The sequence below is a fragment of the Morone saxatilis genome, unplaced genomic scaffold (genome assembly GCF_004916995.1).
Source record: "Morone saxatilis isolate NCDOM2014 unplaced genomic scaffold, NCSU_SB_2.0 Contig3, whole genome shotgun sequence".
Lineage (NCBI taxonomy): Eukaryota > Metazoa > Chordata > Actinopteri > Moronidae > Morone > Morone saxatilis.
Genome location: NW_023339873.1, coordinates 4,204,817 through 4,232,052, shown reverse-complemented (window position 1 = coordinate 4,232,052; position 27,236 = coordinate 4,204,817). Strand labels below are relative to the sequence as shown.

The 27,236-nt window shown below is 37.0% G+C and overlaps 3 protein-coding genes across 3 annotated transcripts; 2 read left to right on the top strand and 1 right to left on the bottom strand.

The window, feature by feature from the left end:
- Nucleotides 1–3,143: 3,143 nt before the first annotated feature.
- On the bottom strand, nt 3,144–9,093 carry pacc1 (proton activated chloride channel 1). Its single transcript, XM_035673314.1, has 8 exons — nt 8,782–9,093; nt 7,487–7,592; nt 6,667–6,876; nt 5,472–5,626; nt 5,189–5,331; nt 4,398–4,539; nt 4,196–4,303; nt 3,144–4,097 (listed from the first exon to the last, which is right to left on the bottom strand). Exons 1-8 carry the CDS (start codon nt 8,815–8,817, stop codon nt 3,930–3,932), a joined length of 1,068 nt encoding a protein of 355 aa, XP_035529207.1. The 5' UTR covers nt 8,818–9,093; the 3' UTR covers nt 3,144–3,929.
- Nucleotides 9,094–9,379: 286 nt separating this feature from the next.
- nenf (neudesin neurotrophic factor) lies at nt 9,380–12,140 on the top strand. The gene is made up of 4 exons (XM_035673315.1): nt 9,380–9,646; nt 9,791–9,851; nt 10,037–10,140; nt 11,146–12,140. The coding sequence occupies exons 1-4, from the start codon at nt 9,506–9,508 to the stop codon at nt 11,320–11,322; spliced, it is 483 nt and encodes a 160-aa protein (XP_035529208.1). The 5' UTR covers nt 9,380–9,505; the 3' UTR covers nt 11,323–12,140.
- Nucleotides 12,141–12,368: 228 nt separating this feature from the next.
- ezra (ezrin a) lies at nt 12,369–26,274 on the top strand. The gene is made up of 13 exons (XM_035673317.1): nt 12,369–12,635; nt 14,426–14,509; nt 15,642–15,737; nt 17,227–17,501; nt 18,567–18,650; nt 19,677–19,823; nt 20,208–20,304; nt 20,827–20,990; nt 21,124–21,254; nt 22,157–22,317; nt 22,878–22,970; nt 24,235–24,492; nt 25,798–26,274. Exons 1-13 carry the CDS (start codon nt 12,624–12,626, stop codon nt 25,960–25,962), a joined length of 1,767 nt encoding a protein of 588 aa, XP_035529210.1. The 5' UTR covers nt 12,369–12,623; the 3' UTR covers nt 25,963–26,274.
- The last annotated feature ends 962 nt before the right edge of the window (nt 26,275–27,236 follow it).

The following is a 27,236-nucleotide window of genomic DNA, read 5'->3' as shown; positions in this document are numbered from 1 at the left end:
AGTTGCATTTTGGCCATGTTGTTAATGTGTATCACATAATCTAGATTAGTAACAAATCCCAACAGAATGTATATGATATTGCTGTATTGATTATTTATCACAGTATTTACACATTTTTACCGTAAACCATGTTTGAGGGTGGATTACCTGTTTGGAGATGTGGACTGTTTCACAGAGGATGCACTTTCTGTCTCTCGCCATCTTGAACACAAGTGGAAATCAGGTCATTACTGTCAACAGAGACATTTTTAATAAACGACTGTTAAAGGATTCATCAATCACAGCTTGCAAAGGACAAAGCAACGACCTTCTGTAAATCCATCCTGATTAATAAATATATGTGGTGCAGTGAGTGTAGTTCAACCTGAGTTGGATATTGTGACTATCAATAATAATCCTGTGCAGTGTTTGCAGCACCAACTCATCAAACCAACACAGTAGAGGGAGCTCAAGGCTCATTTCCTCTAAACAAGTAGATATTCAACCAACATGCCTCGGCACCCGCAGCCTAAATGCCAGCACAGTGAGCAGAGTTCAACCTGGACACTGGTCTAATTCCAGTCTGCTGAGTGAGCAACTCTGTGGCCAGGAGGCAGCAGAGCCACGGCAGCATCAGAGCTATGTCTGGACTTGTTGAACGTTCACAAACAGGGTGTGAAACTCATGCCGGCCACAAGTCACAGGCTGGTGGAGTTACACCTGTGGCTGTTTCTACACTAACATCACCGTCTCAAGCTGCAGCTGACCATGTGGAGACTCTTTTCTCTTCTAACGTGTTACTGGTTTCTACATTAGATTTAAAGTAATCTAAAGATAAAAGAAGATATCAGTATGAACCTCCAGGAAAGTGTTAGTTCAGGTGCAGGATGAAGCAAAATCAATTTATGAAGAAGAAAAACATCTGCGTACTGAGAGTTTATTTATCTACGCATGATCTATCTTGTTTTTTAAGTGCGCTAACTCAAATCTGCCTGATACCAAAGACAAACGTTACCCCAGTGCAGTCTACCCTTCCTACAGCCAACACTGGAAACAGATCTGATGGGGTTACTGATTTGCTAAGAACAAGAAGGGATTGTGAGAAAATAATTAATGGTATTATGAGACTGATATTTTGGCACGGTCAGTCTTCACTGGGTTAAAAAAAAACACAAAAATCAGGATTCTTGTAGATTATTGTGTATGAAGATTAAAACCTGAGTTTTGTGTCTATTTGACAGAATGAAAACTAACCAAAACATTACGCGTCAGACTGAAATTACAGGAAACAAATCTATAAATGTGGCTTTTTTTTTTTAAAATAATGACGGGGCACGCCTTCTATCGTTACCATACCCTGGGTGACTAAAATCAGTCGAAGCAGCAAAGTTTAATACAGAGTAAGTCTAATAACGACCATGAGTAAGGTCTGGAGACCCCTTCGTCCTCAGTAATTAGACCTATATTCTGTTTATGACATTACTCCTCACTCCCAAAGCACCAGAGGGCAGCTATTTATAATGCCAGTATAATCCGTGGGGTCAAACTGTCTCTGTGTCTTTGAATCTGTAGGTGGCAGCAGGCAGGACAGCACAAAGACTCCACATTAATCTCTGAGTATAGCTACTGATGGACCTCTTTAGGCGACACTGCCTTCAAAACAGAGCTGGTCAGGGCACAGAGAGAGATGTTTAATGTTTAGAGAGAGTTTAATAATCCTCTGAGAGCCTCATGCATTGACTGAAAATGACTGTTGTCTTATAGGAATAAAGCTGGGAGATCAAACACAAAAGCAATGCACGGTGCAGAATCAGAAAGAGGCACTAAAACCACGAATGCACAAAGCGACTGCAGCTTGTTCGGTTAACAGCAGGCTAACTGGAGCTTTCGGGTTGCACGAACATGTGAACACTTATACGATGATACCTGAGGTTATAAAGAAAGCGACTTCACAGCTGCGCCAACTTTAACGTGAAAGAAACCAGACCTACGTTTATTGTTTGTTGTGAGCCTCGCTGTGGCTATCTGCTGCACTAGATTAACATCACACCGTGTGCTGCAGTGTCTCCTAATAATCTGACCGAAAAGCAAACAAAACGCTCAGCAAACCTACGAGCTACGACTCCAGAGCGAATTAAAATGAAAGTTAAATAAGCGCTGCAGCCCAGTTAGCACGTTAGCAACAGCATGCTATCCAGCGACACCAGCGTTAAAATAATAAATATAATAAATTATAAAAGCGAGAGAACGAGCAGCTTAGTCAAAATGTTTTCGTACTTTTTTTTTTGCTACCTTTATAACATCCAAATGTGTGTGGGGCTACTGCATTTCCTCATCCACCGTAGAAGCTGCTAACAACAACAACTACTACAACAACAACAACAACAACATCCTCCTCCGCGCGCCCGGACCGGAACTACAACCCACGACGCGTTCAAGGACGTCGCTGTGCAGGAAAATCGAGTTCAGTGTTGCGTTCAATGTTTTATCTAACAGTTTTAGTTACGTTTTTTAAGTAAGTAAGTATTGCATTCACTTGAAGTTTGTTTTTTGGTTTGTTTTTCGGAGTAATTTTTTTTTTCTGTCTGTTTTTTGGAGTAATTATTTGTGTTTTTCAGAGTAATTATTTGTGTTTTTCAGAGTAATTATTTGTGTTTTTCAGAGTAATTTTTTATTGTCTGTTTTTCGGAGTAATTATTTGTGTTTTTCAGAGTAATTTTTTTTGTGGTTGTTTTTTCGGAGTAATTATTTGTGTTTTTCGGAGTAATTATTTGTGTTTTTCCGAGTAATTATTTGTGTTTTTCAGAGTAATTTATTTTTATGGTTGGTTTTTCGGAGTAATTATTTGTGTTTTTCCGAGTAATTTTTTTTGTGGTTGGTTTTTCGAAATAATTATTTTCAGATTTTCTGAATAATTGTTTTTTTCTGTTTTTCTGACAATTTTTTTTCTGAGTTTAGAGAGCATTTGAAACAANNCATTCCTTTATTGAGAGCTCGATTTAACAGAAAAAAATATGACCGGCTTTAGTTTTAGTTTTTTATTTAATGTTTATTTTTTTATCTATTGTGTTGTGTTGCATTGTGAGCAGCTGTAACAAGCGGATTTTCCCTGTGTGGGATCAATAAAGTCAACTGTCCATAAATGTCCAACACAAACTAGAAAATTCAGGCAAAAAAATATATTTTATTTTCCAGCGATTTTTAAAACATAGCATGTGGGATACAATAATGAACAACAACAAAATTAAGACATTAATTCAAGTAAATCTGAACAACAATGAACACACTGAAAATTTTTTACATCATGTTAAAATCAAGATTCAGCCTCAACGCTACAAAAATAAACAGCAGATCACTCTGAGAGAGGAGCATAGTTCGCTGTCACCCGTTTAGAGTTAGCAATATAGTTATAATGCCTTTGGACTATGAGAGTGATATTTTCTTGAAAAATGTAGGACACAAACGTAAAACACTCTTTTCCCTTTTAGGAGTAACATCATACACACAAGAACCAATTCCAAAATCCAGCAACATTTTGACCAAAACTTCACATTTTCTCAGTTTTTACACCTGAAACAGCCCATCCATACCTTTAAACCTCCTTTATAAAGCTTCAAACCATTAAAAAAACAAGTGTCTCAGCTTTCAGCAACATTTTCTTTTGTACTTGGAACAAAACTGCATTTCAAGGAATGCTTAAAAAGGAAATACTTCTTCTTTTGAAACTTTAAAATTCTTGTCAAACTGACCATTCTTAGGAAATGATTAATCTAGCAGTAATATTCAGTTAGAACATAATACTGGGTGTAAAAAGTCCATAGTGTTTGATACCTGGGATTACAAAATGGTGCAAGTAGTGACCTAAAATAAACACAATCCTGAATAAAGAATAAAACTCAGATCAACTCTTGGATAATTTGGAGCTTCTCAGACTGGGTCATCAGCTATTATCAGTTATTAATTACTTGGTTCATTTCCCGTGCTTTATTCCTCAGATGCCTCTTACGCATCTTGATTATCCACTGAATAGTGAGTTTTGCAAAATTAGCAGCCTTGAAGAGAGCCATGAAGACCCCACAGAGAATGGCTACAGAGCTCCAGGGATTTGCAGTCACTATCTGTTTGAGAGGAAAGCAAAGTCCAGTTATAAACTTCCTGTATACACTGATACAGACAGATCAAATCTAATGAGGATGAAATGTCTGCGGCGACTTACCAGTCTGATTTCTTGCATGTAAGGATCCCGCCATTCAAAGACAGCAAAGAAGAGCTGATTGGTTCTCTCTATTTCAGGCCTTTTGTCATTGAATTTCACCACAGCGGACTAAAAAAATCCAACATAAATGATTAAAATGAACACTTTTAAATCAATTCTCATCATGTATGCAAGCGTCTGTACACTGGTTGAACATAAATACCTCCTGCCGAAACTCGACAGCTTCATTGCTTCTCCCAGAAGTCCTCACTAAAGACATCTTGACCCAGGTTCTGAATCCTCCAGAGAAGGTCCACATGGAGTAATTCCTCTCGCAGTCCCTCATAAACTTGGACTTATTTGCACTAAAGAGTTGGAAAACACAAGTAAACACTGAAATTGAAAATACACTACTGCTGCTATCAGTCAAATAGCCTTTTTAAAATCACTCTTTGTCACATGGGGCATTAGGTAGCAGATTTATAATGGCATTTCAGATAAGCCGTCAGTATAGATAAACTAATTGGACTGATGCCTGAACTCTTATGGCAGATAAAACACAAAATGCCTCCTTCAACACCTTTCTCCTAAATGACAGCAAATCTAATCTAAAACCTTTACTAGCATTAAATATATATTATAATGTATAAATAATGTAGTTCAGTGATGTTGCTTCTGGCATAATCTCCCTTAAATACCATAAAACGTTCTGAAATCTACAAATAAAAAATTCTATTAATGATCAAATTTGATAAAAATGTAATCTAAAACAACATGTTACTGGTTAAGATAACCATGTACTGGTATATTAGATTGTAATGTGCATGGAATAATGGAAATATACATTACTTTCTCTCCCTGCTCTCTAAATATCAGCCATTAAAAACCCACATTGGTCGACCACACAGTTTACTTAACTGACATTTCAGTATCGGTTCATTATCTGTGTTTGTGAGCCTCTGCGGCTATCACACCAGTCAGACATCACTTGGATCAATACCTGTTTGCAGTTACCTGTGAGTGAAGTCACTAAACTTGGCAAAAAGCATGTAAGTGATGGCGCTGAAGTCCTCTTCTGTTTCATTATGACTGAACTGCATGAAGATCAACTCTTTGTTTCGGACATCAGACGGGCCACGGACCACCAGAGCTCTTTTCTGTGAAGTTGAGAGTTAATTAATTAGTCAATAATCTTTCTTTAAAGCAAAAAGTGGGTCACGTTCACAAATCTAATAAGTGATTAATGTTTACTTAAGAGCTGAGAGCTGTAATTCATGTCCGTGTTTTTATGGCTGACCTCTGTTTCATTGGTAAAAGGCCCAAAGTACGTCACGTTGTCAATCACACAGTCTCCTTCCTGAGGTTTGCCTGGGTCCACTAGAGGTGGGATGTAGTCATGGTAGTGATGTCTGCAGCTCAGTAGCCGAGCTTTGCCGGGGTACAGGGCGATACCTGAGCAAAGGAAGCACATTTAAACATACGACAAGGAGTTTTTAACTGGTTATGAAACATACAATTTTATATTGATGCCTTTGTATGACATACATAAAAAAACAAGACCATCAGTGAGAAGATATATTTCTATAAAGTTATTGTTAACGTCTGCCACTGGTCGGATTCCCCTTGAAACCAATTAAACTAGGTGGTAGAAACACTACCACCTATGACCACAGGGGCCGCCAGAATCTACAAAACATAAAAGGTCCTTGTAGGTTCTTTAATATCGATTCATTACATATAAAATACAGCAGCGAGCTATTAGCTGTTTATTATGTTGAACCACTTTCAATTTATATTTATATGATGTTCAAACTGCCCCCAAAACTTTCACTGCCTGATATCACAGCCTGGTTAAAGTTCATAACACCATAAACTTTATAAACTGCCCATAAACTGTTTGTAAGATGATATTATATATTATATAATATATTCTCTATGGCTCAACATTAGCTTCACACTGTTTAATTACAGTGTTTTGACTATTAAAAAAAGCAGTTTGTTCAAATGAATTAAGTTATATATGCGTATAAAAAGGGGTAAAAGATAGAACAATTCAGTTTGTGTCTGTTACTTAGCTGCCCTGCTATAGGTACAAGTTGTATAAGTACATTAAATATAAGTATTGTACCTACTACTACATACATGTCATCCAAATGTTATAGTTTTTACTCCACTACGTTTATCTGAGCTACAGTTGCTAATTAATTCATTATAACAAGGTTTTAAATACAAAACATACAATAAGTTAATAATAACCCTAAATAAACACCCCAACAGTATATAAACCCAGTACTTTTTCTGCATGACAAGTCCTTCAATACTTAAGTCGACTTTTAATGTTAATATTTTTGCACTTTTACTTAAACTTTGAATACTTTAATCTTTAATACGTTTATTTAAATAAAACATCTTCCACCACATTACCTAGTAACCCAGTCACGGTCCCAAATTACCCTCCAAATTACCCTCCTTTATGTATTATTTATACGAACCCGGGGGTGAAAACGAGTCAACCTCTTTGTAGGTGACGGACATGACGGGGTGGTTGAGTTTCGCCAAAAACTCAGAGATGGTCTGGTAGGCCAGGAACACCGCCACGGCAGTCAGCAGCAGGTAGATGAAGATGAGCACCACAGTAAAGACATTCTTCAGGCAGGCTTTACTGAACCTCATCGATGGACTGTATTCCCTGATGTCGTCCTCTGCAATGAACAGAGTCAGAACATGTCTCACGCTCTTTGTATGGATGTATTAAGGGTCATATTACATAATTAAAATGTAATAACTGTGTACAGGCAGTAGTGGTAAAGTCTAATTAAAGCAGAGTGAGACTGTGAGATGTTATAGATGAATACAGACCAGTTTTAACCACATTAAAGTTTCTTTTTGATGCTGAATCTATTGGTTGGAGAGTGTTTAATTAAAAAAGTTCTTAAAAATATATTTTTAAAGTAAAAAAAAGCTGGCAGCTGTGGTTGCCATAACTTTACTGTAATAAATACAGTAGAAATGTTTTAACTATTACAGTAAATACAGTACAAATACAGTAAACTATTACAGTTTTGCCGTATAAATACCATATCAATGCTTGTATAGGATATGATTGTGGTTTTCTGTGCAATTTACAGGCTGTATTATAAAAAAACGACTTTATTCCTTGTAAATTAATTTAAAATGACGAACAAATAAATGTTTTGAAATATGAAATATTTCCCTGATAAATATGATGTTTTTTAACTGTTACAGAAACTGTATTTAACCTATTTAGAGTTTAAAGTCTGTTTGTAGTTGTGAGTCTTCACTGGTTATTACCTGGTGAGATGCTGTCGTTCGGCTCCTCGGGCTCCAGGTGTTCAGTGGTGTCGTCAAAATAGTCTGGAGACCGTGTGTCACCTTCATCGTCTTTATCGTCATTGAACTGCGAGGATGAGAAAAAGGACAAAGAAATATCGTCTATAACTGATACGCAAAAGTGGAGAAAGTAGACTTATGTATAAAATTAAAAGCAGTAAAATGTGCTTTAGTAATTGTTTCACTTTGACCCATAACCAATAAAACAACTTAAAAACAGAATATTAACAAACAAGTAATAATAAATAATAATATTATATATATACACATCCTTTATTCCAACAGCTGGAACCATCCTTTAATAAAAATGTGTTTAGACGGACCAGATTGTGAGGAGGGATAATCTCTGTGTCTCTTGGCAAAACTGCATTCACTATACAAATATAATGTAACCTGATATTACCCTGAGCTTCATTAATAAGAAAAAAAAACTCTTACTTTACATTTTGTAAACAATTTAACTGTTTTAAATAGTAAAAGTTTCTTACACAATGAAAAAATTATTTATCTTCGGGTTAAATAAAGGTTTAAAATGTGGATTTCTTCCAATCTTAAATTAAAAGTCATAAAAGAACAACATTTATAAAGAATTAATAGTGATTACAACAATTAAAACTACCAATATGATTTATATAATGTGCATATTATTAGGGTTATATTACATTTTATATTGCTTTTTTACTTTAGATTTATTTGAAATGTATATAAAATCACAAAGTTAACACTGTTTCACACACATAACAAAATAAGTACACCAAACCAGACAACAGTATTACAAACAATACATCTGTATACTGTATTATATCACAATTAAACATTCTAAACATGTAGCTGTAGTACAACTGCACTCTAATAACAGCACTAGTAGTAAAAAACAGGGCTTATAAAGGCATGAATTACAGTGTTTTAACATACATTCATTATGCCACCACTCCTACAGTGACTTAAAGCTTTAATGAGACAGTTTAAAGATTATTTTAAAGATTATTTCAGAGCATGTTTGTCTTTAGAATAACAGGCTGCAGCTTTCAGCTCAATAACCAGGTGGACTCAGAAACCATTAGTCAGCGGATTTCATGTTATAGGAAGCACGACGGTCACATGATGTCAAGTGAGCTGGATAGTTCGTGGACCCTCCGTGTGGTGAGGAAGTTACACTGAACTGAAACTATTAAACCTTATTGAGACATTATATTTAAACTCTGACACACACACACACACACAGACATAAAGGAAGCCATATAAAGTCCTCCTACCTCTTGGTATGACCGGGTGTTTTCCTTCCTGAGCATTCCTCTTGCACTTCTTCCAATGCCCAACGCTTCCTCTGCTCCTCAGTGGGAACTCTTCGGCTATTTGAGCAAAGTTTGAAAGCTGCTTTTAATACATAACAGGTGCATTATAAAGGAAATATAACCCCCCCGTCCCGTGGTTAGGTCCCAGTTTTCCGCTCTACAGGGAGACACACCGCACACCCATGGGGTTTTTGTTTTTTTTGGCGACGATAAAGGCCCATCCCATGATAATGAAGCACCTCCAGCCCGGCCTCCAATACTATAACCCTTGTGTCCTTAACGAGGTTTCCTTGTTTCCTTTCTCCTTCCCCTTTCCTAGTGCTGCCTTGAGGTGCCGCTCGTAAAAAGTGTACACTGCAAGCTTAAAGAGCTCAGGTGTGTGCACATATACAAAGGTTGCTCTCAATGTACAAACACAGATTAACAGCACAAATAAACAGGACAACAAGTTCAACAATATAGACTAATATGTACAGTTATACATGTATAAACAATAACATCTGAAGACAGCAGACAATAGTGAAGAGTGCAAAGGAGGACAGGTATTTTATGATGAACTAACCCTTTAACTTATAGTGGTACAAATTCCCGACGGCTGTTAAACGCAGCGGCAGCCCCATGCAGCAGGCAGGGAAGTGGTTGACAAGAGTTTCCGCATTAAACTCGTCCAAACAACGATCCTACCATGGCAACAGCGCGGATCTGTGTCCTGTGTGTTGTCCTTTGCACGACTTTGGCCGAAGATGTTAAATTAAAGTATAAAGCCTCCACCAAACCTGTCCGATTATTCACTGAGGAGGAGCTGAGGAGATACGACGGCAGCGAGGTAAACTTTAGGTTTCTATCCCACAATCCAGGGTGTGTGTGAGTTTTTATGTCTGTCAGTGTGTGTGCCTCCCTAAATGTTATTTTGTGATAACGATTTATCTCTCTTTTCCCCTGTTTTTCGCCCCCTCCCTCCCTTTCTTAGGAGGGACAGCCTATTTACATGGCAATAAAAGGAGTGGTGTTTGATGTCACCAAGGGAAAAGGTCAAGAAAACAACCACTTAACCCCTGATTGATACAATTAAAACTGATTAAATCTAACAAAACTATTGAATTAAAGTTAATTTGACACACCACTTGACAGCCTTTCCTCATTTCTCCTCCAGATTTACTGAATCTGATGTTGCATTCACTGCACTGTGTTGATCTGATATTTCACCCCATTGCAGAGTTTTATGGAAAAGATGCACCGTACAACGCCCTGGTTGGGAAGGACTCCACTCGGGCTGTGGCTAAGATGTCCCTGGACCCAGCAGACCTGACATCAGATACCGTAGGTTTAGTGTGAACACCCACAGTCTAATGTTTCCACACACTTCAGCAACCCAACTGTGTGGACTGCAGTGTTTCCCAAAGAGTGAGGATGTATTTGTCGTGGTTCACTCCCATGGGTGGAGAGCACCGACATCTGACTCCAGAAACAGCATTGTATTCCTAATCTACATAATTATACCGAAACCTTATAGTTTCAAATGAATGCACCACTCTTTCAGGCGTTTTAATGCATCTTTACACACTGTAGACTTTTGAAAGGAAGAAATAAAAATCATGTAAGCGGACAGCAAAATTCTACATATTGTAAACAGGTAAAAGCAAATTCTTGCAACACTTTAGTTGCTAAGAGCCATGAACACTGTTCACATTACAGAGATTATTTTTCACTTGTTTAACACGAAGATGCATTTACTCAGGGAGTAAATGGAGGTAATATATTACAGGACCTCTGATGGACTTACTTGTGTGTGTTTTAAGACTGCTTTGTGTGACTGATTTGTCTTGTTGAGAGACAGAGATATTGATCTCAATGAGACTTCTTGAATAAATTAAGCTTAACTCTAACGCACTCAATATTAAGAGTCTAATCTTAGAATTTACTCCCTGAAATGGATCTTGAAATTAAATACAGACTTAGATACTCAGTAGTACCTCGTGAGTAGTATCCAAATAAGAAGACTTGATTAAAAATGGTGATACAAGTAAAAAGAATAAAAAGCCAGTTAGTAAAATAATACAACCTTGAAGTAATTTAAATTTAAAGCGACTGAATTAACTAAAACAAGAACAACTGTAAATGAAATAAGATTAAATTAAATTAAATGTCTCTTCCTGGGCTTTTATTCTTTGGCTACTAAACTTCTGTACTTTTGTTGACTTAAATATTAAAATAAAAGTAATAATCAAGTCTTTTTTTTATACAGCCCAAAATACAAATGACAAATTTCCCTCAAAGGCCTTTAAAATCTGTGCTAATAAAAGTTTTGCATCTTTCTGTCCACAGACGGGCCTCACTGAAGAGCAGCTGACTTCTCTGGACAGCGTATTCGAAGGCACGTACAAAACAAAGTATCCCATTGTTGGTTACACGGCATCACGCATCCTCACTGAGGATGGTAGTCCCAACAAAGACTTCAAACCAGAGGACCAGCCTCATTTCCAAATCAAAGATGAGTTTTAATCTCAGACTCAGAACCCAATATGTGATCGGTGCGATACGTGTACAACCGGAGAACAAATACATTTGATGGAAATACTTTAATTTTTACTTGAATTGCAGCTTTACATGATGATTTATTATCTGTGAGAGCTTTAACATGCACAGACCTGAAGAAACCATTTCAATACTTACTGTAGTAACTCAAATTTAAGATGAGCACAGAGAAACTTTAGTAGACTCTTCAGCAGATGAATGTGAAAACATCCTTTTAGTGTTTAACACAGTGAAGATCAAACATCAATAAATGAAGTAACATTATCTAGAACTTATATTATACTTTCACTGAAAGACCATCTACCTCTTTAGACCAGTGAGAGTGAGCAGACAGATCAGATGCAGTAATCTAACTTAACATCAGCTCTCACATTCGCCTGAATTACATTTTAGTTGAGCTGCCACTGAAGATCATTTTCATCATTAATGGCGCTTAATTGTTTAGTTTATTGAATGCCAGAAAATAGTAAAAAACGCCCAGAACTTATGTTAATATCTTCGAATGTCTCATTTTCTCTCAACATATTCAATTTATAATGATTTAAAGTGGAGAAAAACAAAAAAGCCAGAGTCAAAACAATATCTTCTGCTTGATAAATTACTTAAAATTGTTGCCAATTCATTTCTAATTAATTGTTTCAGCTTTAGATTTTAGTGTAAAATGTTGTATTTATGTAATTAAAACCACTGAATCTGCAGCACTGTGAATGTTTATATGATCACAATCAGTCCATTTTGTTTTCTGCCTGATTTTTGCTTTTGTACAATTATCATTAAAGTCTGTAAAACACAAACTTCTTACAGTTTTATTCACTTCAGTTTTTTTAACACCAAACAGACACGGTGCACTTGGGATGATATCTTGATATGATCTCTTTATGACAGCCCATGACTCACTCATGTCACCTTCAAACTGGCAACATAAATAGTACATCCGGGCATATATAGCCTTGCATGCGCCGATCAAAGGTCACAGCCGTTTCAGGTGCTGAGGCAGGTGATTGTCATTGGGTGGAGTTGTGCGTCTTGCTGTACTGGGTGGTCACGGTGGAGGTAAGCCTGCCAGTTTGTGTGATAGTCGTCCCACGTCACTGCGAGTGATCTACAGCCGAGTTCAAAGGACACAAGCCCTGCCCTTGATTCTGCCAGCGAGAGCGGAGCTGCGTTCTTTATCAGGTGGAGGTTCTGCTGGGAGTCGGCCACTGCAGCCTCAGTCAGCCTGGGAAACACTTTCTTCTGCTGGAGCTCCCCCACCAACCAGAGCCAAGATGCCCAAAACAGTAAGACTCTCATGATTCTTTACATGTTCTGTAAAAATAATTAAATGCGTCGCTTAAATGTCTCTTCCTGGTTTGAAAGGGGGGATGTGGGTTAATACCTAAATACTAAATACTTATAGAGATAGAGAAAGACCACTGAGAATAACACATATTTAAGGTGGTCAATCATGTATATTTTGACAGATTTAGTCACATCTTTCTTTCTTTGTTCTAGCTTGTGAGTTATTTCCAAGAGGCACCAATCCTTCTTGGCATTTACTCATTAACCAAATGTAGAGTTTGACCCATGCTGCACACATTCCTGGTAGAAAAAAGTGCTACTAAAATGCTACTTTCATGGCTAGTACTGGGCCGTATGTTGTCTGTGTGGTTGTGCAAAGCTGCTAAAAATCATCTTCTGTGACACTGGTGTGATTTGTAAAATGTCAAGAGTGACTTTCATCAACAACTCATGACTGTGTGGTTTAACAACTTTTTTTCTCCCCTCTTTGATTTTCTAAGACAGGCAGCAATAATTGATTTCCCATCTAAAACAAAAGGAACCCTTATGTTTTATGAGTCCTAAATGCCCTCAGTTAGAGTCACTTAAGCATTCAGCATCAGTCTGTGGGAAAGCTGATAAGAAAGGCCGGTCTGTGCATTACGACTGCAACTCTGTGCTTATATTGACACTCCAAGGAGAAAGCCACTCTTGAGAGGTCACGCTGACGTCCGTCTCCGTTTGACTGACGTTAAACTAACTTGAAATCAAACAAATCTATGAGTCAGGGTAGCAGGTCCTGCCTGTGTTGTTCTGGAAAGTGCTGAAATGTGATTTATGAGTAGAAATCTAGCTTAGATTTATAATTAAATTAAATAAAATAAGAGTTTTTTAGATACCAAAAAAATACAGTCAAAGTATAAACAGATCAGAAAACCCTCTAAAGTTAAATGCAGCAGCATACTGATTGATTGTAATGGATTACTGCATCCATAATGGAGATTACCACAGTCAATGATTTGAGAAAAGGTCGGGCTGTGGCAGATAACAGCGAGGAATGCCTTAGTTGGATGTTAGAGAGTTAAGAAGTTATCTTACACATGTGATCATGGAAAGTGGAAACAATTGGGAAATATGTTTGAGGTTTCATAAATGGATGTTCTAGCATTTGTTGCCCAAGTTTCAGCAGGTTTATCTTTATGACAACCGGGGTGTGCTCTAGTGTAACTTCATAAAATGATTGTGTAACTTCTACAAGCCCAACCTCGCCTGCAGTCCAGGGTCAATACAGTTGTCGTATGTTTGTTGAGCTTTCAGGAAAATATGGTGAATAACCCTTTCTGTCGTCTAAGAAATTCTCTCCTAGAAACACCTGAAAGTCAGATTTATGCGCCAGTTCGGTTGCTCTTGTTTTAAAAGAGGTCATTACTTACTAACAATGTTAAAGTCTAAAGGCAACTTGGCAAGCAGGGAGTATTTTGATATTTTAATCAGCGAATGTACAACCTTGTGGCACCTCGCAAGGGTAGTCCAAAGTCTAATGAGATAGTGGGCAATTATGGTTTATGAACAATCCACTTCACAGCTTCACATTAAGGTCTTTTCTTTACTATGACAAAAGTTTCATAATGAAACCATTGAAAGCAAATGTGCCCAAATTACGAAGCAAAATTAAAGTATGACAAACGCAGCATTGATGGATCCAGATTTATATCAGGGACAATGACTAAATGCTGGGACTGGACAGTTTATGTGTATCCAAACAGAAAATCACTGTCATCACGTGACTAAATGACCTTTTTTGTTGCAGGTCAACGTTCGCGTCACCACTATGGACGCAGAGCTGGAGTTCTCCTTCCACCCCAACACCACCGGGAAGCAGCTCTTTGACCAGGTCTGTATGTTACTGTGGGAAAAGCACTACAAGAGTTTGCACAGATCATTTAAGTCTTTACTGGGAACGATAATCTCCTGATAAAGTTCTGACTGTAGTAAGTCAGTCAGTAGATCCAAAGTCCTTTATTATCTCTTATCTTAAGTATTTTCAGCAAAATATACATCAAGTTTTTAAAGTATTTATTGTGCACAAAAATGGCCCCTTAATATTGGATTATTGTGTCTATATAATAATAATTGTATGGAAGTTCTAGGTGGTCAAGCTGCATCCAATTTATAATTACATTATAAAATGTTGAATACATGACAGTGTCTCTTTTATAAGCTGTTTATGTGTTTTTAATGTAAAATCTTCACCAGCAAAGTAATGTAGTGGAGTAAAAAGTACAATATTTTCACTCTGAAATGTATAAAGCACTTCACATACCTCAGAATTATACATAAGCAGTACTCAAGTAAATGTACCTTCCACCACTCGAGATATTATATCAAAGAGCAGAAAGTGAGTCCTAAGACTACCATTATTAAATATTAAATATATATGATTTACTATTATTATTATTATTATTATTATTATTATTATTATTATTGATGATCCTGATGGTAGAAAATCATATTTTATCATACCACCACCACTCAAACAAGATGAATAAAATGCATTTTATCTATAGAAAAGTCTTCAGTACCTGCAACTAATTACACATTTCTGTTGTCGAGTGAAAACAGAAAAACATTTCCAACTATGTGATCATGTTTTTAGTCTGTCTAAGTCTGTCCTAGAAAATGCAGAAACGGTGAGGCAACCTTCTTAGTTCCTGAGAAATTTACTTATCAATACCCCGAAAGCTAAATTTTCCAACAGGATGACACCCTCTTTCTCTGTGTAGTGTATAATTACCTAAACCTTTGCACTGGGCAGGACGACAGCTCCACGATAGAGGGGTCCTGAGGCTTTAAAGCATGTTCATATCAACTACTGTTCTAGTTGTTCAGACCTGACAATCTGCCTGTAACAGACATCTTGTCCAAAGGTTGTTTCTTTAGAATATCAGAAGTGTGATGAATGAAGGAGAGGAGGTGGAGGTCATCTGTTATCATGTCTCCGTTGTTTCTCTGTCTCTGTGCCTCAGGTTGCCAGGACCATGGGCCTGCGGGAGGTTTGGTACTTCGGGCTGCAGTTTATCGACGCCAAAGGATTCCTCACATGGCTGAACTCTGAGAAGAAGGTAAACCTGTGGTTTCTCTGAGTGACTGTGAGGATAACTGCCATCATGTTTGTTTACACTGTGCTACTCAAATCTACATTAGATGTACTTTATTTTACACTATTACTGTACCAAAACTCCACCATATTATCCATTGTGCTTAACTCTATCCTAAAAGTCAGTTATTTTCTTGATGAATCGATTGGTTTTTGATCCTCTAAATTGCCAGAAAATAGTGGAAAATGCACAAAGTGACCTCCTCAAATGTTTTTGTTTTGCCCACAACTCAAATATATTCAGTTTACTGTCACAGAGGACTAAAGAAACCAGAAAATATTCACATTTAAGTAGCTAAAATCAGAGAATATGTTCTTAAGAAATGATACAAAACAATTAATTGATTATCAAAATAGTTGGCGATTAATTTAATAGTTAATCAACTTATTGTTGCAGCTCTAATTCTAATAGAAGTTAATCTACTCCACTCTGTTCTTCTCTACAGCTTTCTACTTAACTGTACTCTGTTGTCTCTCTTCCATACCCGCACAGCCTTTAAACTGGATATTATTTTACTCCATTACTTCTATAAAAGTGGATTTTGTTTAAAGAAATATATTCACACGAGATGTAGAGATCCTGGAATTGTTCATGTTTCAGCTTGGTGTTTTTTTTTTTCATTAGGTCGAATTAGCATTTGTACTGCAAACAGTTGGAGTGGATCTATTTCAACCTCTGTGCTTGCTCGCTTACTGGTTTTCACAAACTCTCAACCGCAGCACGTTCAGATGTTACAACTGACTGCTGACTGTAGTTTATTGGTTATTATGAAAATAAACACACTAAAGATCATCCTTACACCAATTAGTAATCCTGTTTGTGTGTTTCTTTCTCCCCCTAAACACAAATATGTGTATATACATACAAATATATACTCCACAGTATAACCCTAGTACCTCCTACTGCAAGTACCAATGGCTGGGAAAATATTCTTAATCTTAATCTATATTGGCTACTGTACTAAATTCTACTCTAATATAAATTAAACTTTGTCTTACTCATTTAAGTGGTTTTAACTCACGTGTGATTATTTGTTGGTCTTTATTATTTTATTTAATCTTATATTATTTTTACTTTTAATGGTTTTTATTCACACTCAATTGCAGGTCTTTGTTATTTTATTTGATTTATTTTTATTCTCATCTTTTTAATTTTTAAACTTTCTCAAGAGTTTTTAACTCACAGTTAAGTTTATTAACAATAAAGTTCAGCTTTTTTGCTTCCTCTATTCTGTCAAAACATCCCTATTTAACTTGTCTGCTTTCCTCTACTTAACATGTACCATGTTTTCCTATTCCTATTACATCCCACTGTACATTAGTCTACTCTAAATTATTATTATTATTCTTTACTTTCTTTTCTACTGTGTTGTAATTAAATGTACATACTTCATCTAATTTGTCTACCACACCTTGCTGTACTCGTTTATTCATATCTGCTCTGCTCTGCTCAGGTGATGGTCCAAGATGTGAAGAGGGAGACTCCCCTGCAGTTCAAGCTGAGAGCCAAGTTTTACCCCGAGGACGTCAGCGAGGAGCTGATCCAGGACGTCACCCGGAGGCTTTTCTTCCTGCAGGTGAAGGAGGACGTTCTGGGAGAGGATGTCTACTGCCCTCCAGAGACCGCTGTGCTGCTGGCCTCTTACGCTATCCAGGCCAAGTATGGAGAGTACAACAAATCAGTGAATCAGCCCGGTTACCTGGCCTCAGAGCGCCTGCTGCCCAAGAGGTGAGTAGTGGGAGAATGTGTGAGCTGTGTTGGTCATTTCTCTGGTATTTTACTTTATGCACTGAAGTTATCAGAGATCACCTGTCCAAGTCAATCCCTGCAAGGGCAATATATAGAGCAGCATGCCACCTAGGTCAGCAAATATACACACAGTAAATTGGAGAAGAACAAGAACGCTGTCACACAGCTAAAAACAATCAAAGGCTATAGGTGTGGAGTTTTTTAATGCATATGGGAATATATTGATAAATGAATATGAATATAAAGTAATGAAGCTGTACAAAAGCATAGAATAATGACCCAAGAGGTGAGAAGATGAAAAGCAGAAGAGATAAAGTAGAAGGTCAAATGACTCTCACTAAAAGATTAATGATTTATTATATATAACCGAACTTTATTCAAAGAGAATATATAATGTCAAATCTTTGTTTTGTGCATGCCAAAAGGCAGATTGCACTGAAAGAGACAAACAGGCCAACTATTAAACACTGTGACAGTATGGAGTGGTGTAAATGTTGTGAGTTAGAAACCATTAAAATAGAGAATAGCTGATATTACTTTTACAATGCCAATGCTCCAAAAGTGGCATTGAGAAAAGAAATAAAGCCTTAACTACTATTAAACTTCACAAATACTGTTAAAAATATCTGTGACATACAGCACATATTCATATTCAAAGATTGTCCTGTTCAGAAATAGAGTCAAATCAAGTAAGTTTTATTTTTATAGGTCCATATCACAAAGGTTTACAGTCTGTACAACATATAAGACCTTCTGTCCTTAGACCAACAATGAATAAACTCACATCAAAGAAGAACTATTTACTGATCCATCTGAGGGCCTGTGTGTATCAAAAAAAAGTTACTTTCCATAAATAGTAACAATAAATAGAGAAATCTGGATCCTGTTATACCGTATATATAAAGTCCTATTATGTACTCACAATTGCCAGACGGGATATAAAAGACACAACAATACAGCGTGAGTTTGATTTACCTCTGTAGGTATACACAGACTGTTTACCTTTTCACCAGTGGGTTGCTGATAACTGGTCTCTCCTCTCAGAGTGCTGGAACAACACAAGCTGTCTAAGGGTCAGTGGGAAGAGAGGATCCAGGTTTGGCACGAGGAGCACGGATCGATGCTGAAGTAAGTCTGATGGATGACCCTACTGACTCTACCATGTATTTATGTTCATTTTAAAGCAAGACTATGTGACTGAAGTTGAATCCATAAGAAATAACACACACCCTCACTCAGTTTAGTGCATTCACTAATTGTTGTGCTTCATCCACACTCACTCATACTCTGGTATGAGCAGTAGCTGTGTTAAGCTAACTTTAGAGTCATATTGTTGTACTGAGTCAGTTGGCTGACTTTCTGACTCTTCTCTACTACAGTTTAATTTGTCACTGATAGACAGTCATTTGATTTAATCTCCAAAAAGTAAAGACACAATTCAATGTGTCACTATCTTGTAATTGCCACCCGTGGCCACACGGATCACTGTTGCACGAAAGTTAAATCATCTAACTTTAAGGATTTTTTCCACATGCGCATGTTTTTGGGTTGAGGATTGATAACATTTTACAGAATCCAAATGTATTTATTTTATTTTATTGTTCATTAAACAAAAACATCCCACAGTACATTTATTGCACCAGACTTAGCTAAATGTAACTTCTCATCATCTGCAGTCCTTGGGTTGACGTAGTAATAGATTTATTAGACATGGCAAGTAGAAATTCAGTATCAAATCTATGAATGTAAATCTTTGCGATTCCTTTTAATTAATCTGTTTAAATTTAGCTTTAGACATTTGTAAATATCAAAAGGTTGATATTTATTAACTAAAATGCAATACACAGACATGCAGATAACTAAAAATATTAATTTCTCAGACATATTAACTGTTTAATATTTAACTAATTTACTACACACAATACATGTGTTGTAAATTGCACAAGTTTAAAAAAACTTTGTGTATTTTACTAAGTTGGAACCAGATCAGAGCTGGAAGCCAACCCAACTTATGATCAACTCCAAAGTTTAAACTTTTGACTCAGGCAAAAGGGTTAATAGGGAATTATATAATAAACTATATCTTACTTTCAAGCAGTTTGTGTATCTGTGTGGATTAATCCATGTTCCCATCTGTCTGTTTAACCTGAACAGGGAAGATGCCATGATTGAGTACCTGAAGATTGCTCAGGACCTGGAAATGTACGGCGTCAACTACTTTGAGATCAAAAACAAGAAGGGCACAGACCTGTGGTTGGGAGTTGACGCTCTGGGACTGAACATCTACGAGAAGCAGGACAGGTAAGTCAAAGAATCAGTGACTTAATTCTCTGCTTATCAAGTGCAGCACTTACATATTAAAGTCTCTCTTAAAGTGTAGCGTGCGTTGAGTTGATGACATACAGTTGTAGACGGGAGGGCAACACCCGAGCAGTCATCGACCTCTGCTGCCTTCCCTTCCAGTCGGTCAAGTTTTAAATAACGTGTTTGACCGCATGGCTGTTGTTTTTAAGAGGTCATTGATCTAATTCTCTTGATTCTACTACAGCGTGAACATACAAGGTCTGACTGGCCTGATACCACATGTGTCAGTTTCTGCCTGTGTATGTGCTATAAAAACAAACTTTTTAAACATGCTGTTAAGTTTTGTCTGATCACTCCTTTTTTCCTCCTTTCGTCCTCCAGGCTGTCTCCAAAGATTGGATTCCCCTGGAGTGAAATTAGAAACATTTCTTTCAATGATAAGAAATTCATCATCAAGCCCATAGATAAGAAAGCTAATGTAAGTATCCACAGTAGCATCTCAAGTGTGTGTAAATGTGTAAAGATGAGTTGAATGTAGACACAAATACATATAAATAAATGGGATAAAAATGCAGATATGTAAGCCAAGTGGCTTTATTTAAACTTGTATGACCTTTTTAGGGTGACTAGTATGTAACATCTGTGCAAAGACAACATAATATTTGGCACTTAAAGTACAGTTTATTAATGTGGATGATGTGGAAAATACTGTGGTACGAATAAAAAAAAAAAAAAACTTTTACAGAGGCCTGTGAAGTTATTTCAGATAAATTTCTCTTTTATAATCATATCTGTGCTATATAAGGAAATTAAACTTAAACCTTGAGGAAGCTTTTTTGTCAAATAAATGGAAGTAAATTTGATTTATAAATTTGATTTAGCAATTTAGAAACAAACTTCAATGTAGCCTAAGCTACAATGCTTTTTGGAAATATAAGAAACAAAATAAAACTGTCCCTGACATGATGTTTTCTTTTTTTTCCCCCTCCCTCTTTACAAGGATTTCATATTCTACGCTCCGCGACTGCGAGTCAACAAGCGCATCCTGCAGCTGTGCATGGGCAACCATGATCTATACATGCGCCGCCGCAAGACTGACACCATCGAGGTTCAGCAGATGAAGGCTCAGGCCAGAGAAGAGAGGCTACAGAAAAAGAGGGAGAGGTAGGGGAAGGGCTGTCAAATTAAATCAAAATACTAGTCAATTAAAAAAAAGTTACAAAGACAGAGGGATTCAAATTTTAATTTAGGTCATGATTAAAATGTATCATCAGTCTTTTCTTGGTGTGTTGTGCAGGGATCAGCTGGAGAGTGAGAAGAAGAGGAGGGAGGCCATCGAGAGAGAGAAGGAGAACGTGGAGAGAGAAAAGCAGGACCTGATGAGGAAGCTCTACGAGTATGAAGAGACAACCAAGAGAGCAGAGAGAGGTGAGACACTTCACTGACCAACGCTGACCGAGTTTGGTATTCTCCGCTTATTATAGACCACGAGATGCTACAGAAAGAGCTACTGTGGACAACAAAAGTCAACAATATAAAGTTAATGTTGTGTTGTTTTATAGAGTTCAAACACGTAACATGGCTTTACTGCCCTCTTCTGTTTTTCATTTGAAATACAGACAAAAAGGGAAAATTATGAGATTGTCGCTCATTTCTGGGCGAGATGTAATTGAGTATTTTCATTTAAACAAGTGAGAATGCAGCTTCCTGCACGAGAAAAAGGAGACAAAAATAAATAAATTCTACAGGTGGAATAAATGTGGTCAGTCACAGGCTGCAATATGGACTGATTTGGGAAATGCTAGCACTTTTGTTCATATACTTTAAGTTAATGGTTCCATAAAAATCTAAAGAGGCCCCCAAATGATTAACGAGGGGAAATTACTTCTGTTACTCAAAATTATGTTTCTTTTTTCTGACTTTTCGCTAAGTATTTCTCATGAAATACTGCATATTTTACCTCTTCATTTAAATTTAACTACCTGGGATAGCTCACCTGGTAGAACTGGTGCTTCATGTACCAAGGCTCTCTCTCTTTCTCCCCCCTGTCCTATCACTCTTGAGCTGTCCCTATCGAATAAAGGCAATAAAAGCCACAAAACATAATTTCAAATTTAACAGCTGAGAAGAAAATAGTCACCGCTCTCTTATCATGAGGGGGTCGTAAATAAGTCCTGGTTCATCTTAAGGGTTCATGAGCGAAAAACGTCAGGAACCACATATCTCAATATTTTATTAATGGCTCAGAAAAGCACCAGAATGCAGCAAAAAGCGGAGTAGTTGATTTCTTAGAGTACATGGATAGATTTTTCACTGACTTTGTCCTGTAGAGCTTAAGGAGCAGCTGGACAGGGCCATGAGGCTGGAGGAGGAGAGGAGGAGGGTGGAGCAGGAGGCGGCCCGGCTGGAGGCTGAGAGGATGGAGGCCATAATAGCCAAGGAGGAGCTGGCCAGGCAAGCTGAGGACCAGATAAAGAGCCAGGAGCAGCTGGTGAGTACACGGTGCAAGAAATACTCAAATCCCTCACGTGAGAAAGTCGTGATAGAAAAACACTCATTAGAAATAAAGCCGCTACATTCAAGATAAACACATATTAGCTGTTTTAATTGCAGTTTGAGCTAATGCATCCTTGTTTTGGGGGATTTTTCTTGCTTTCCTGGGATTATAGTTCTCTCACAGCTTGAGAAAAGTCTTTCTCACTTTAAAAAATGTGCAATATTCATTATGTAACTGAACTAAACTGAGGTTATTGTTATGTTTTCATGATATTATTTGAAGTAAAATATGAAATCTGAACTTTTAGAGTCAGTAGTAACTACAGCTTTAAGGTAAATGCACTGGAATTAAAAGTACTACATTTATTTATTCACATCACATTTAAACCATTATTAAATAAATGCTGAATTCCAGTCGTGGGTGTTTGATCTCCCTCAGTTCTTTTGTCCGTCCATTCATAAAACGACACCGTGTCCTGATAATTGAGGTCACCGAGGTAAACAGGTGTCTATTCTTGGGCTTTTTGACGACACAGTTTGTGCCTCCTCCCGCAGGCTGCGGAGTTGGCCGAGTACGGCGCCCAGATCGCTCTGCTGGAGGAGGCCAAGAGGGCCAAGGAGGAAGAGGCTGAGTCATGGCACAGCAAGGTGAGTTTTCAACACACGATCAAAGGATATGTATTAAACACACAGGGATTATCTGGAAAATGTCAGAACACACACATTTCTGACATTTTTGTTTGTGATCACGAGCCTCTTTTTTATGTCACCCTGCAATTTTTGTCTTTATTTTGTGTGTTTTATCACTTATGTTAGTATAAAAACGATTATATTTTGTTTAGCAGCTACCTGGGGTGTATTTAAGACCAGGGCAAATCATTTATAAGCAGTATATATACTTAGAAAATTGTTTATCACACACTATTATAAAGTTAGACATAAGTGTTTATTCATAGCTCCTCCTGTGGACACCCATAAGTTGATGCTGGTGTAAAAACAGACGATAAAGACAATATAGTAAAACACACGTTGTAATAAGTAAGTCTATATAGGAGAAGTTATACTTTCTGACAAATGCTGCACATTAAGAAGCACCTAAAATGTGTGAAAAGCTGCTTAAAACTTCCTTATGGGGTTAAAAACCTTTTAATTAAATGTTAAAAAACAGCTTATAAATCTTAAAAAACACGAAGTGTTAGGTTAAATTGAGTCCTGTTGAGAACAAAAATCAGATCTAGTATTTCTGAACGTAGAAATATGGAGTAAAGATTAATAAATATCTCCATGAACTTTGTATTTATTGCGACAATTAATAAATGAAAACTGACCAAGCTGTAAATGAAGGTGTGAGGCCTGTTGCACAATTTCCCCTTTTAATAGCTTGTAGTAATGGAAGAAAAATATATATTCATATCAGTTATCCAAATCTAAATCCTTTGCACTGCACCTTTACCTTTTTACATATATCAGCAGTTTATAACATTTTTATACGTTATATTTCTTTCTTTCTAATCCTTATTTTTTCACACTAGTCTTTGAGTACAACACACACACCCCCTCCACACATTTTACTTATGTGTGTGTGGTAAATAAAGTTTAAAGTCCTTGTATAAATGAGTCACTTTGTTTATAGGAATGAATCAAGCCAACATTCAGGAGTGGAAAAGACAAAGACAGACAGGTTCACGTCGTCATAAATCTGTTTTACAAAAGTTAAATTATGACCTGAGATCAGAGTCCAGCTCTGACTGCTAATTTGTCCATAAACTGGTTCCAGTTAAACTGATACTTAAACTTCAGCAAGTCAAACTACAGCACTGTGAATGTTTGGATAATTTTTTTTTTTACCAAGGACAGCAGATGAAACTCTCCTGTAATATAAACTAAACTTAACCTCTCCTCTTCGTCCCAGGCCGTGGAAGTGGAGGAGAGTCTGATAAAGACGAAGGAGGAGCTGTACAGTGTGAGGAGCTCTACCATTTCAGCTCCCGTTGCCGCTCCTGCTTCCTCTTCCTCCTCCTCCTCGGACAGCGAGAGTGACCACGAGCACAGCGAAGAGAACAGCACCTACAGCGCCGAGCTGCAGACGCAGGACATCAATGACTACCGCCAGGAGGAGGACCGACTCACTGAGGCCGAGAAGAACGAACGCCTCCAGAAACAACTGAAGGTGAGTTCTCGGTCCCAGGATAAAACCCACGTCAAAAACAAGCTCATTTCAGCTGGAGTTTGCATAAAAACCTTTGTTTGGCTACATGCTCAAGAAGAAACTTTTGAATATGCAGTTGAAATACAAAGGGACAGGATTGTGACATTATTGCTTTAGCCCCATATACACTTGTTCTACTTTGAATATACAGTAGAAGTCATGTTATATGGGTTTGCATTGGATTTCATTTGATTTATGAAATTTAAAAGTATCAATAATAATCAGAAAAGACATTTTATTCTATATTCTCTCTAGATAGAAAATAAAAAAACTATAATTAGGGATACAGTGTAACAAAAATGAAATATTTCAGTGCTGGTCAATTATCAGTTTGGGCCAAAGAGTGATAAAAAATTGTAATTTTATGATATTAGAGGAGCAAATTCATTGTCAGGATATACATAAAGTTGCTATAATGTGGGATTATCTTTGTTTTACAGCTTCAAACCTAGTTTAAAGATCCCTTCCAAACATGTTTATGATGAAAAATCCTCAACATTCTTATAATTACATCTATTCTTTCTCCATTATTAGAAAATGCAGAATCTGTGAAAATGCAAATATTCTTCATTTCAAAAGTTTAACACAACATGTCGACTTTTCGTCTATGTATGTGCACTGACTTTAAGTGTTATTTAAATGTAAGTTTCACACTGAAACATGATTGGCTTTTAAACTAGCTGTGATCTCAGAACATCCTGCTTGAATTTTTCACACATGTAAAAACAGCCATCTAGTGACAAAGTCTGCACCGTGAAACATGTTTTTAACCGGAAGGAACTTTAAAATTTGGAGGTAAAAAAGACACTTTACATTATTTACAGTCCTTAGGTCCAGTTTTATAACTTGTATTTGTCATATTCCTGCTAATATATGAAGGGACATCCACAGAACAACAACAGTTTATTAGTTTAAAATGTTTTCCAGTTATCTAAGGCCTGATCAAAGAGAAAGGGCTTCTATCTGGCTACTCAACGATCGTACAAAATTCATCAATCAACCAGAATGTATTGCAGCCACCAGAGGAGTTGTGTTCTGATAAAGCATGCCTCGATTCAAAGATTCAAACTTATTCTCCGGAAAACTGAGAGTCACTATGATTAATTCATTTTGGGACGTTTGTGAAAATCTATCTGTTATAGAAATCACTCAAAAAGAAATGTACTGAGAATATCTACATTTCTTTCTTTATTAAAGTGGAAACAGTGTAAATGTCAGTGTGTCCTTGTGGTTTAGTAACTGGAGTTCTCTTCCTCCCCCCAACAGGCCCTGAGCTCAGAGCTGGAACAAGCCCGAGACAATGACAAAAAGACCCAGAACGATCTGCTCCACGCCGAGAACGTCCGAGTCGGCCGCGACAAGTACAAGACCCTGCGTCAGATCCGTCAGGGCAACACCAAGCAAAGGGTTGATGAGTTTGAGGCCTTGTAGAAACCTCAGAGACCTGAAGATCTCTCCCAGATACCTCATGAAGGCCCCCCGTTCAGCAATGTGTGATGTAATTGCAGCCACACCTGATTTTAAAGACCCAGAAAAGCATAGAGCTGATCTGTGTAAAAGTACCTCCATGAGTTTTAGTTTTTTTGTAACACTCAAACATCTCCAATGTGCTGTTTAGTCCCTTTTAAAGCATTAAAAAGCAGAACACTAGTATGTTCCTGATATATTGTACGAACAAAGCTGGTATGTGAGGTTTACTGTAGAAACTACATATAAACAGTTATTAAAAGTTATTACAGTTTGGCTCTGCGCTTTTGTTATTAAAACTTAGATGTATTTAATGAATTGTAATCACTGCCTTGTAGAACTGCTACTAACAGTTATTTTTATTATTGATTAATGTGTTGATTGTTTTGTCGCTTAATCGGCTTTGTCTATAAAATGTGTAAAAAAAAAAAATATGCAGAGCATGTGTTCCCAGAGCCCAACGTCATGTCTTTATATTGCTTTACTTGTCCAACCAGCAGCTCAAAACCCAAATATATTTAATGTATAATAATAGAGACAAACAGCAAATCCTCACATTCGAGAAGCTGAAAGAAAAGTGCTGATCAGCTAATTGATTAATCCATTAATAGTTTCCACTCTACTGCCACCTGTTGTCTAAATAACAACAGTTTATTTAACTAGTTTTAATGTCCTTATGATGATTTTAAAAATGAATTGGTTTTATGATTTTACTTAATACAGGAATATTTTCGATGTTTGGATGTTATTTAAATTACGATCTGGAGTGTTTTCATTCTGGATTTAAAGGATGTTTCCATCCTGTTTATGTAATGTCATTATTTCAGGTAAAATCTACATACAAGAGGACGTGTAGGATTAAAAGCCGCAGACTGGTTTTCAGTCTCTAGCACGGATCCTTTAAAAGGTCCGACCTGCCTCTTAAAGCTATAATATGTAACATTTCCACATTAAAATGTCTATAAACACTTATGTTATATATTTTATTGAGTTGTGTACTTACATTATCCCAAATGTTTCCAGCAATGTTTAAAGTCAATCAGTAATTTTATTCAGCTAACGGTGCGTTTTACCGGTCGCCTGTTAATGGCGTCACATCCCCGTTGTGGTTGTCTGCCAGAAGCTGTTGTTAAGTTGTTTTATTGTTTTATTGGTTTTTACATTTTAAGACACAACGATTTTGGTTGTTTTTAACAATATATTTTAACCTGATTAAGGATTTTAGGATCTTAAGTTAT

Coding starts and splice junctions, on each gene's coding strand:
- pacc1 (XM_035673314.1), bottom strand. CDS start 8,817: ATGCTCAGGAAGGAAAACACCCGGTCATACCAAGAG. Junction 7,593..8,781: donor ACACCCGGTCATACCAAGAG/GTAGGAGGACTT, acceptor TCATCCTCGCAG/TTCAATGACGATAAAGACGA. Junction 5,332..5,471: donor CTTTTACCAATGAAACAGAG/GTCAGCCATAAA, acceptor TCAACTTCACAG/AAAAGAGCTCTGGTGGTCCG.
- ezra (XM_035673317.1), top strand. Junction 17,502..18,566: donor GAGCGCCTGCTGCCCAAGAG/GTGAGTAGTGGG, acceptor CTCTCCTCTCAG/AGTGCTGGAACAACACAAGC. Junction 19,824..20,207: donor ATCTACGAGAAGCAGGACAG/GTAAGTCAAAGA, acceptor TTCGTCCTCCAG/GCTGTCTCCAAAGATTGGAT.
- nenf (XM_035673315.1), top strand. CDS start 9,506: ATGGCAACAGCGCGGATCTGTGTCCTGTGTGTTGTCCTTTGCACGACT. Junction 9,647..9,790: donor GGAGATACGACGGCAGCGAG/GTAAACTTTAGG, acceptor TCCCTTTCTTAG/GAGGGACAGCCTATTTACAT. Junction 9,852..10,036: donor TGATGTCACCAAGGGAAAAG/GTCAAGAAAACA, acceptor ACCCCATTGCAG/AGTTTTATGGAAAAGATGCA.